Below are 11,953 nucleotides of genomic sequence, written 5' to 3'. Positions count from 1 at the left end.
TATCATTTAAAGAGACCCTGTTAGTTCTTCTAACATGTCTCTATTAGTAAATACTTCTATTCCCCGTGACATTACAATTCTGGAGCATCTTTTCTTAGAACTCTGAGTTGTACTGTTCCTCTTTTATTCCTCCTAGAAATGTATGAATTAATTCACAACTGGGTGTTACCAGATGGAGATGTGTCCATAAACAGTCTGACTGTCCAATCAGTGCTGACAGAGTGATTGCTGTAAAGACCAACATGAGGAGTAATGGGCTTTTCTCTCTTGAAAAGGGACAAGGAGATATACAATTATCTTACCAGCCATGTACACAAGTGCTTATCTGCCTTACAGGAACAAACAAGAACAAATAATTTCCCATTTCCTATTCACTTGATTAAACATGTAAGGCTGTGCTCACATCACCGTCGCTTTCCGCTAAGGGGTTCCGTCGGAGGGTTCCATCGGAGGTTTCCGTCGGATTAAAGAGGCTCTGTCACCAGATTTTGCAACCCCTATCTGCTATTGCAGCAGATCGGCGCTGCAATGTAGATTACAGTAACGTTTTTATTTTTAAAAAACGAGCATTTTTGGCCAAGTTATGACCATTTTCGTATTTATGCAAATGAGGCTTGCAAAAGTACAACTGGGCGTGTTGAAAAGTAAAAGTACAAGTGGGCGTGTATTATGTGCGTACATCGGGGCGTGTTTACTACTTTTACTAGCTGGGCGTTGTGTATAGAAGTATCATCCACTTCTCTTCAGAACGCCCAGCTTCTGGCAGTGCAGATCTGTGACGTCACTCACAGGTCCTGCATCGTGTCGGCACCAGAGGCTACAGTTGATTCTGCAGCAGCATCAGCATTTGCAGGTAAGTAGCTACATCGACTTACCTGCAAACGCCGATGCTGCTGCAGAATCATCTGTAGCCTCTGGTGCCGATGTGTCCTCGCTCGTCTGACACGATGCAGGACCTGTGAGTGACGACACAGCGTGATCTCTGGAGAACACGGCTGTGTCTGCACTGCCAGAAGCTGGGCGTTGTGAAGAGAAGTGGATGATACTTCTATACACAACGCCCAGCTAGTAAAAGTAGTAAACACGCCCCGATGTACGCACATAATACACGCCCACTTGTACTTTTACTTTAAACACGCCCACTTGTACTTTTGCAAGCCTCATTTGCATAAATACGAAAATGGCCATAACTTGGCCAAAAATGCTCGTTTTTTAAAAATAAAAACGTTACTGTAATCTACATTGCAGCGCCGATCTGCTGCAATAGCAGATAGGGGTTGCAAAATCTGGTGACAGAGCCTCTTTAACTCCTCTGCACAAAGGCAAATGGAAGCCTCAGCTTCCGTTACCCCCACCATTGAACTCAATGGTGACGGAATCCTAGCTAATGGTTTCCGTCTGTTACCGTTGTGACAGGGCTCCGTCATTTTGACGGAATCAATAGCGCAGTCGACTGCGCTATTGGTTCCGTCAAGAGTAACGGAACCCTGTCACAATGGTGACAGACGGAAACCATTAGCTAGGTTTCTGTCACTATTGATATCAATGGTGAGGGAAACGGAACCTTAGGTTTCCGTTTGCCTTTCCATTGAGGGGGTTAACCCGACGGAAACCTCCAACGGAACCCCTAAACGGAAGGGCAACAACAGGCTCTAAAGGACATGGATACATTCTTGAAAGAATTAGGATACAACAGTTAATAATTATTCTGCAGTAAGATCCATCTTGACCCCTAGGTACAGAGATGTCTAAACTTATTGTCATCACTACCAGTTTTGTTTGGTCTAGAGGGCCTTTTAGATGAGTCCATTCTCGTTCGTATAATCGTTAGATTGAGCAAAAGTGATCAATCAGCCTAGGTGTAAACACTGTAAGCGATCGAACGATTAACGATATATCCTTCGTATATCGACGATCGCGTCGTTTTGAATGAGAGAAATATTATTATTCGTCGTCGGTATAGGTAAAAGTATAAACAGGTATCGTTTGTCTTCCACCAAATGCAGTAATTGGTTAGATGCCAGACAAGCGACCAAAACATCGATCGCAATAATGACTATTTCAATGATAATAGATGCAACTAAATAACGATCGTTCGCTACGGAACGACTCGCTAACGAATCGCTAATTGTTCGATCGCTACAATTTCTTGGCTCGTCTAAAAGGCCCTTAAAGCTGTAGTAGCTTGAATGTGAAACTTTAAGTTAAGATGAGGGAGCAAAAAAATAAAAATTACAGGGCAAAAGAAGTTTCCTTACTTATCGTACCGAGAAAGTGAAGAGATTAATTTTATAAAGTAATTCCACCCAAAGTTTTTTTTCATGGTCCTGGTCAGTAGCGTTTTGATTCAGTAAAGCCCTGAATTCAAATGTCTCCTAGCTTCGGTGGGTTTTCCACTAGACATTGAGGGGCCCTTATGCTGAGGGTCCCTTGCTGATTGCTAAAACAAAGAAGCTAGATTTTTTGGGAATATAATGAGGCGCCCATGCGGCCTCTAATAACAGGCAAGTGGAACCAACAAAAGCCCAAGGGGCATGGTACTTTATTACAACCGCTGCTACTTTGTTCTAATGATCAGAAGGGTCACAACGGTCAGACCCCCACCGATCAGACCTTGATGACATTCCCTATTAAGATACCATCAATGTCTTAAGTGTGGTGGAATAGAAGTAAGAACGCCTCTGGTGTTAAAAAATAGCACCCAGACCATGAATATAAAATAGGGTGGAATTGAGCTTTAATGGCAAGACGATTCTTGCTTTACAAAGATGTATATTCACTGATTAGAGCACCTTCAAAAAGTCGGGGACTCTTGGTGGCATTATTACACTTAAAGGCTATGTACATCTTTGAATAAAATTTGTTTTTTATTAAATCAATTTTTTTTGTTTTTGAGCAATTCTCCAATTTACTTTTATTAAAAAAAAGTTTTACATAGAAGCAGTGTCGTTCTCTCTCAGCCAATTCCATCAGTTCAGTTGTACTGGAGGCTGGGCTTAGAGCGGGTCCTGTGTCCTTAGAGCGGGTCCTGTGTCCTTAGAGCGGGTCCTGTGTCCTTAGAGCGGGTCCTCCGACAGACACACACAGGATCCAGCTTATATCGATCTAATGTTAGTTCAGAAACAAGCAGGACCCACTCTCATCCGAGCCGTCAATTCAGCTGAACTGTCGGAATTGGATGAGACAGAACGATACAGCGTCTATCTATACAGGATACATAGAAGCTCTATCTTAAAAAGTAAAAAAAAAACTGTTCATAAAAATTAATTTAAAAGTTGCTTAAGACATTGATTTGATTAAAAAAAATTACCTCCACAGGTGTTTATAGCCTTTAACTGGTATCCGTGTATAGGAATTCTTACAGAAATAACAACAATGAGTTATCCATGAAAACCCAACCAGCTTCGCACATGAAGTCCACACACATTTCAACCACGTCTTTAAAATATCCAAATGTATAAATGTATGGAGACACACAGAGAAAAGACGGCAGAACGGGCTAACCTAGAATATCCACTTCTACACAGGTCATAATGTATCAATAGGACATAGTGCCCCTGCTGGGATCCTGCAGTAACAACCCTAGAAATGCGATCTTCAGAACACCACCACGTATTCGTACTGAGCGGTAGCCTTATCTCGTGGCTGTGATTTGGTTGGAGGGACAAGAAAAGTTGCCGGACCAGTCACTTTGTTTCAGAGTGGAGTTATACATGTCATTAATATGATTTCATGTAGAATACTTCTTTATTACTACCGTTCTTGGCAGCACCATGAATAGAATGATTACTTGTACCCAAGCTCGAAACACATCAGTAATTTCATTCAGTAGAGATAGAGAGAAAGAGGGATTAAGGCAAAGGGTTAGGAAACATTTTCTGGATCTCTACTATTTGTGCCCAAATTGTTAACCCCTGCAATGCCTGGAGACATCATACGTTCATTTAAGGAACATACACATAACATGGTCCTAAGAGCGTATGTTACAAGTCCTGAGTGCCCATTATAAAATAATGGAAATATTGTAAGGCTAGGCCCACATGGCATGGCATTCTGGGGTCAACGAGCTTCCCTTGCAGCGCTATCCTTACATAGAATGTTTTGTAATACCATCTTGTCCTGCGCACAATTCACAAACCGATTGGAGGTTCTAAAAATGGAATTGTAAAAACGTATAAAATGTTGTCTGTGGGTCATTGTGGTGCGCTGGGGCGCCGCCAGGCTGTCTCCTCCCGCTGACTGCTGTTATTGTTTGTGGTGGCATGGCTGTTGTGTTCAGAACTGTTTTCTTCTTTATTCACTTTCTCTAGCGGGGGAGCAATGGATTCCTTTTCGGTTCTTTCCTTTTTCCTCGCCCTGGCTGGCATGATTACCAGCACCAATATGCAGAGAATGTGTAGGCAGTAGTACCAGGAGCTTAAACAAATAACACGGTCGTAGTTATAATAGAGTCAAAACATAGAAAATCCACAATATAGAATATGGCAAAAAAACCAAAACGGGTGTAGCTAAAAGGGGCTTGACAGTGGAACTTAAAATGGCTTTAATCAGGGCCGACCTTAGTGGCTTGTCTCAGATGGCCTGGCACCCGAAGCTTATTACCAGCACGATTCTTAATAAGAATTGCGTAATGGTGGTGGCACTGTATAGCTTTATTATTTAGGCAACTGTATTGAAATGTTATTTGGCCAATGTATTAGGCACTGTTTGAGGGGGGGGGGGGGCTTATTTAGTTCAACAGAAGGTACTTCCAATGTAAGACCGGCCTTTTTTTTTTAACCCTTTCCCACATTACCATGTACATGAACGTGGGGTCAGCGTTATATTACTGCAGGAGAGTGGCTTGAGAGTGATTGACAGCCACTCTCCCCCGGCAGCGGCTAAGTAAAAAGATAATCCCTTCAGCACCGCGATCAGTAGCAAATATGGGGACGGCGATTATACACTGGCAGACAGGGGTGTAATAAAGCCACGAGGTCTATCAAGTGTTGATGCCCGCGACAGCAAATCTAGGTAAGTAGGCTGCCTGTCCATTGTATGTACAGCAATATGACATTACATTACAGTAAAACAAAAATATATAATAGTTAAATTCCCCTTCCGACTATAATTTTTTTTACCATAACTGATTGTAAAAAAAGTAAAAAAAAAAAAAAAATTCTGAATAAAAGACTTCAAACATGATTTAAAAAAATAAAAAAAATAATGGTTATTTAATAAAAGTACCCAAAATTAATAAATATATACATATCTAGTATTTTCATACCCATAACAACCCGCACAATGAAGTTGTAAGATTTAGGGCAAACAAATTTTTACAAAATCATAGCGGAATTATTTTTTTAGTCATTCCGGCATTTTTTTAAATCATATATATATTGAATGCTAACTTATATTTACCCCAAAGTGATGCCTAAACATCTGCAAATCACTCAAAAAAACAATTCCTCCAACAGCAACGTATGAAAATAAAAAAGTTATGGCTGACGGAATGCAACGAGGCAAAAATTATTGCAGTCCTTAACCTAAAATGTGCTTGGTCCTTAAGGGGTTAATTGCCTGGTATCTTCATGCTGCACAACCTCCTGGAAGATCATAACAGTAATTTTCCCTCTCCCTCTCCCTCCCTCTCTCTCTCCCATAACCCTGAATGTCTTATATATATATTCATTAGGTCCTTTGGGCAGCTCCACCTTTGATTAACGTTGAATATCTAAATCAGCAAATCATAAATCTAAAATCTTTTTCATACATCTTTATTACTATTTTGTTTCAACTTTTTTTATTCTTATGAGGAGGGGACCTTAGTGCAACGTGCAGCTCAGCTCAATACAGGAACATCTACAATTTAATGCCATAAAAAACGTATCATTTAGGGTCCGACCATCAATAAACCCTTTAATGTAATTGAAATGGCAGCAATTATTTGTAATATTAATTACAAAAAAACGTAGGAAATAAACATTACGTCATTTTAAGTAATTGATTAAGACAGTGACAGGTTCTCTTAAAGGTATTGTCTTCTTCTTTTTCTTCTTCCCCCAAAGAGAAGATTGGTATTGTTTGCCATAGTGCTGAAATCGACAGTGATCAGCAATAATCTTTTTCAGCAATTCTCCTACAGTGCCACCACAGGGGATATTAAGTATTACATGGTGCTTGTTAAAATTAATGGGCAGTTGAGTGCCGGGTCCTCCAGAAAGAGAGAGAGAAAGAACGAGACACTTTTTTGTAGCTGCTTTCAGCTCTGGCTAATTGTTAGACGACCTGAGCTAGAGACCACCACTATTAAGTCTGAATTCCCTAATAAGAGAGTTTTCCAAACATTTAATAAATGAATTATACTTTTATACTTTATAAGTTTTACCTAAAAAAGTACCTGTCACTCAGGGTGACGTTTAAAGCGAAACGCATGTCAGGGTACTGGGGTGGTGATCGTGCTTTATTTGTTCGTATTATGGCCACATAACCAGTGTTTGTTTGTATACACTGTGCGCTTTACGTGCAGCCCCAAATGAAGTTTATGGTCTGCCATACAATAAATGTTCTGATACTTTTTGTATTTGTGTATTGATGTACCAGCATTTCGCCATCGAGTTTTTATTACATTGTATTACACCGATTTATGTGATTTGATATTTTGAAAGTAAATAGCGTTTGTTACATGAATCAAGGGTGTAGATATAGGGTTGCAGAGGTAACAGTGGATCGTGGGCCCTGGTGTCTGAGGGGCCCCAAAGGCCTCACTGCCACATAAGAAGACACTAGTATTACAAATGTCATATGGCAGGTGGAGGAAATGATACAGATATTGAATTGGGGCTGTTTACAGGACAGGATTTACCTAAAGGCGGCCCTGGAGAAGGTGATCTGCTGAAGTGCAAAATAATAGTCATTTTATGTTAATTGGACGCACAGGGAGGAGGACACAAACGGATGTACAAGGGGAAGGCTGCAGAGGTTGTTACAAGCGCACCGCAATGTTCTGCTTTATTTGGTAAGAGCGTACAAACATTTTAAAGCCATACTTGACTTAAAGGGAACCTGTCACCAGCATTTCACCTATTAAACCAGCAATACCTGGTGAAAATTTTTATGTTACCTATAATTATCTTCTAAGTCGGCTCGGTACCCTCGGTATTCCGTTTCTTTAGTGTTCCTGCACCGTATGCTAATGAGCATAAAAGAGTCATATTTTTTTTCGAAAAGAGTCATATCTTCATTCCTCAAGCCTTTGAGTTAAAGGGGTTGTCCGAGATACCCTCATATTTTCAAAAAGTGTTTAATACATTTCCCCTTATACAGACAACATAAATAAAGCAGTATATAAAAAAAAGAATCCACTTATCACATATTTTCTTCGAATGTCACGCCGTTTGTTTACATGCACTCCAGGTCCGCTTTGTTGATGTTTCCTTCTGATAATACTTATTTTCCCTGCATGCATTGCAGGCTGTAGTGAGCGTGCATGTAGATCCTACCAAGAGTTCATGTGAGCTGTCCTTGCTCGTCCCCGCTGACATCCTTCCCTGTACTGTGGTCTCCTTGCTGACATTCTTCAAGCATGGTAAGCAAATGTTATCCCCCCAATATGTTTACACACATTTTACATTTCTTTTTTCTTTCCCTTTTCAAGTTTATAAACCTCTTCCTGTCATCCCTAACCCTCGTCAACCCTCTTCTATCTCCTGTCTTTCCACTCACATCCCCTCCGCTATTGTAAAGCATGTACTCCTCGACAGACCTGTGAAACTAAATGGCCGTTCTTTATCTCTACCGGGTTGCGGTCCCTCTGGGAGATACAATAGCGCTAGATACAGGTGGGGGGAGGTGGAGGATGACATCTACGCAGGTGGGGGTGCCAAAAAAATTCCTCCTCCTCGCATGCACTTTGCACCTCCTTACTTTTGATTGACAGCTCCTCACCCCGCCCCAGCAAACACGATATCCCGTGCTTGCGCATCGATGTCCTGTTCTGGTGCGTGCGCACAACGGGACACCATAGTGGAGCATGCGCAGTAACTAGATTTGAGGCCCGGACGAAGCAGGGAAGGGTGTCGGACCATACATGACGGGCGCATTGCGCGCTATCTCAGATGAGATTTTGGCATTCAGAACGGGCCAGTTTTCGGTGGTGGACAGGCTTAAGAAGAGGAACGAACGAACAAACGAGACTAAGGAGCAAAATGTTTGCAGACGTTCGGAGGAGGAGTTTAGGAGAGGGGATAACGGCAATGAACTTTTGACAGCAGTGGCCAGCGAGGGGTTAGTAGCATTCAATAGGTGAAATTATGGTGACAGGTTCCCTTTAAGGTGTGGCCCACTTAATGGACACAGTCTAAGGACCCAGACAAACTGTGCATACAGGGTCCTAAGATACATACTGAATTAAAACTGTAGGTTAACGCATTCAATTACCTGTAAAACTGTAGTGATGGCTTTACTGATAAGAGCACAAACGGTGCCACGGTGTAACTAATCGCCACTTGTGTTGCTATCCACGTCATCACGTCATATATTAATTTCAGTTCTGGGGAATGAAGAAAGTGATGTCGAACATTGTTCCTAATCTGAAAGAGAAAATAAAAAGAATATATTTTTATTCTGTATTCTCCGTTCTGGGTCCTTGTCATCTGTACAGTCAGATAATTGAATCGTGATACATGATGATCACATTTAGCCATTGTTGATTGTAAAGTCAGACTTAGAAGTGACTAGTGATCGCATACAAGTATTCTTTTGTTTTCTTAATACAGATCAAATACTGATATCTTTTCTCGGACCTTATGTGACTAATATTTTTCTGGACTACTGTACCTATTAACTAACATAATGCAGAGTTTGTACAAGGTGAGGGACAGTCTTATCTTAATTCTATAATAATAATGGGTATAATGACCTTTTAATTCATCTGTGGACAAACTCCTATGAAGAGGCAACTTTAAGTTGCATTAGGCAGCAGCAAATAAAAGTATATCTTAGTACTGGATCAAGGTCTGTCTAGCACCCTGGGCAAAACATGTGTTGCAGAGGCATTGGTAGCAAATTGAATACTATGGCGGGGCAGCATGCTGTTAGCTCCCTGCTCCGCCATTTACTCTGATAAGCAACAGGATACTTAAGGTCTGTAGCTAATAAGATGCCGGAAAGGGACTCCTGGGCTGGCCCGATGCAATGCAGGGACGTCACTGCCTCCCGTCCCAGCATCTCGTAGGCTGCAGAGAATGAGCAACTCTGCTAAGTGAGTATTAGTTTTATTTTTCCAAAGGCTATTCCTGTTTGGGGTACCATTGCTGAGTGCACGAAAACATAACTGAGTGGGGGTCACATTACTGTGTGGGGGCACACAGGGGCCACTATTACTGTGCAGGGGCACACACGGACACTAATACTGTGGGGAAACACAAAGGGGCACTACTCCTAAGGGGGCACTAAGGAACCACTTTATTTGTGTGGGGCACTAAGGGGGGCACTTTTACCGTGGGTTGCACTAAAGGGGGCAGGAAACTTTAACATTAGTCACTGGATATAACTGAACTGTATTATATATAATGCCTAGAGCACGATTATACTGTGTAGAGCACCAGGGTAGAACTGGTATGTGACTGCAACCGTTATATGGGCACTGTATGGTGGATCTATTGGTCTTTGTGTAGGTGTATGTGGTAATGGTGTGGAGGTATTATTTGGGCCTTGTATAGTGGTATTATTCGGTAAGTGCATGACTGTATAATTCAGGGTTGCTGTATCTATGGGTAAAGGTTTCCTTATAAAGTAATATCTAAGAACAGTACTCATGAGCCTATCATGATTTTAAAGTTGTTTTCTGGCTATTCTGTCTTCAATATATTGCCCCATGTGTTGAGACCTCCTCTCATTTTTAGAGTGAGAAAAATGGTGTGTAACACTGACGTAATACAGTCAAATAATACTGCCACATACTGTTCATAAATACTACCACCATACAGTGCCAACATAATTTATGACACAATGTCTACATAATAGTGCCATACAGTTTCCCCGTCTACTAATCAGATTGAAGGGCCACGACAAAGAGAATCTCTCGTTCTCAAGAACTTGCCGCAATCATGTATTACTTGGATGACCATAGAACCCAATGGGTGATGTATAAAACGACATTTTCCAAGCGTCATAGGAATATGTAAGAGGGCACCTCATCAAGACCTGGTAAGTATGCCACATACACTCTGAAGTATGTGGTGACATAATCTGTGCAGCGGTGCCAGGTCCCAGCTTCAAAGACTTGTGAAATCTTCATTGCTGCGTTCTTCTAAAGACCACAAATATAAAGCAACTACTGTAATGAAAAGTTATGTTCTAACTAGATACAAAGACATGGGCAAGACAAGAAGGCTGAAGATTTTACATGTCTGTGAAGACGGATCCTGTCACCTCTGCATCTACAGCATCAAGGACCGTCGTGTCTATACTGCACAAGCAAAGTAAGATCCGCATTATAATAAAAGATGCGTGAAACGGGAGGAACACTTCAATCACAATCAAATAGCCCGAATAAGCCAATCCACGATAGGAGATGTTCCCTCAAGAAAACTCTCTGCCCAGACACCAAATGTAATCAGGCTCCCATTATATCGACGGAGGACAAAAGAGTATTCTTTTGGCCTCCATCGGTCGATATAAGTTGTAGATTTTTATTGCTGGAACCAAATAGCGTAATCGATTACTCTATTTATCCGAGGCATCGCACAAAAAAAGTATACCGCGCAGTATACATTTTTTTTATGGGAGACTATGGGTGATGGATGTCACTGTATGGCATCCGTTTAACGTATACATCATGTGCTTTCAATAGCCTTATATGACATATTCGTTAAATGGATGCCATAATAGTCTAAGGGTGACAGTGGCATCCATCACCCATAGACTATTATGGGATGTTTAATGGATACCTCATAAACAGGTCATAAGAATTCATGTTGTATCCATCTGAGGGTATGTTCACACGGCTTAGCAAAATACGTCTGAAAATACGGAGCTGTTTTCAGGCGAAAACAGCTCCTGATTTTCAAACGTTTTTGTAGCAACTCGCGTTTTTCGCAGCGTATTTTATGGCTGTTATTGGAGCTGTTTTTCAATGGAGTCAATGAAAAATGGCTCCAAAAACGTCCCAAGAAGTGACATGCACTTCTTTTTACGCGCCTATTTTCACAGCGACGAGTAAAATTACACCTCGTGGGAACAGAACACCGTAAAACCCATTGAAAGCAATGGGCAGATGTTTGTAGGCGTAATGGAGCCGTTTTTTCAGGCGTAATTCGAGGCGTAAAACGCCCGATTTACGTCTGAAAACACTGCGTGTGAACAAACCCCTTAGGGTATGTTCACACGCAGAGTCAAAAATGTCTCAAAATACGGAGCTGTTTTCAAGAGAAAACAGCTCCTGATTTTCAGATGTTTTTTGTGCCACTCGCGATTTTCGCAGCGTTTTTACGCCCGTTTTTGGAGCTTTTTCCAATAGAGTCTATGGAAAACGGCTCCAAAAACGTCCCAAGAAGTATCCTGCACTTCTTTTTTGCGGCCATTTTTTTACGCGTAAAAAAACGCTGCGAAAAACGCTCTGTCGGAACAGAATGCCGTTTTCCCTTGAACATTTCTGTAGCTTTGAGAAACGCTTGTTGTTGAGTCGAAACGTCGTGTGTTGACATTTGGTGGTGAATAAACCAACAAGTTTTTTTTTTTAATATCTGAAAAAGAAGTCTGTTTGCTATTGCCTTCTTTGATTTGATCTATGATTGGAACCACTCCAAATTGTGAGGAGAGTGCGGCATCTGTGTGTTATCCATCTCCGTTTAACGTATACGTCGGGTGCTTTTTCCAGCGAAATTTTCAATTGGAGCTCATAAACATATATAGACCTGTAGGAGCTCCACTAAGAGAAACATGACTTATCAGTATGAAGCGGCTGACTCAA

General features: G+C 41.3%; 1 protein-coding gene across 1 annotated transcript in view; it reads right to left on the bottom strand.

Moving 5' to 3' along the window:
- Positions 1-3,725: 3,725 nt before the first annotated feature.
- MBOAT2 (membrane bound glycerophospholipid O-acyltransferase 2) overlaps positions 3,726-11,953 on the bottom strand; it is a 243,077-nt gene continuing 234,849 nt past the window's right edge. Inside the window, exons 12-13 of the mRNA XM_075861127.1 lie at positions 8,419-8,570; positions 3,726-4,416 (exon numbers count right to left, since the gene is read on the bottom strand). Of these exons, the coding sequence (XP_075717242.1) occupies positions 4,194-4,416; positions 8,419-8,570 (375 nt within the window). The 3' untranslated portion in view covers positions 3,726-4,193. The remainder of the gene's footprint in view (positions 4,417-8,418; positions 8,571-11,953) is intronic.

This window comes from Rhinoderma darwinii, chromosome 4 (genome assembly GCF_050947455.1).
Source record: "Rhinoderma darwinii isolate aRhiDar2 chromosome 4, aRhiDar2.hap1, whole genome shotgun sequence".
NCBI lineage: Eukaryota > Metazoa > Chordata > Amphibia > Anura > Rhinodermatidae > Rhinoderma > Rhinoderma darwinii.
Note: the sequence above shows the minus strand (reverse complement) of the source record. Positions and strands in the feature narration are given on the sequence as shown.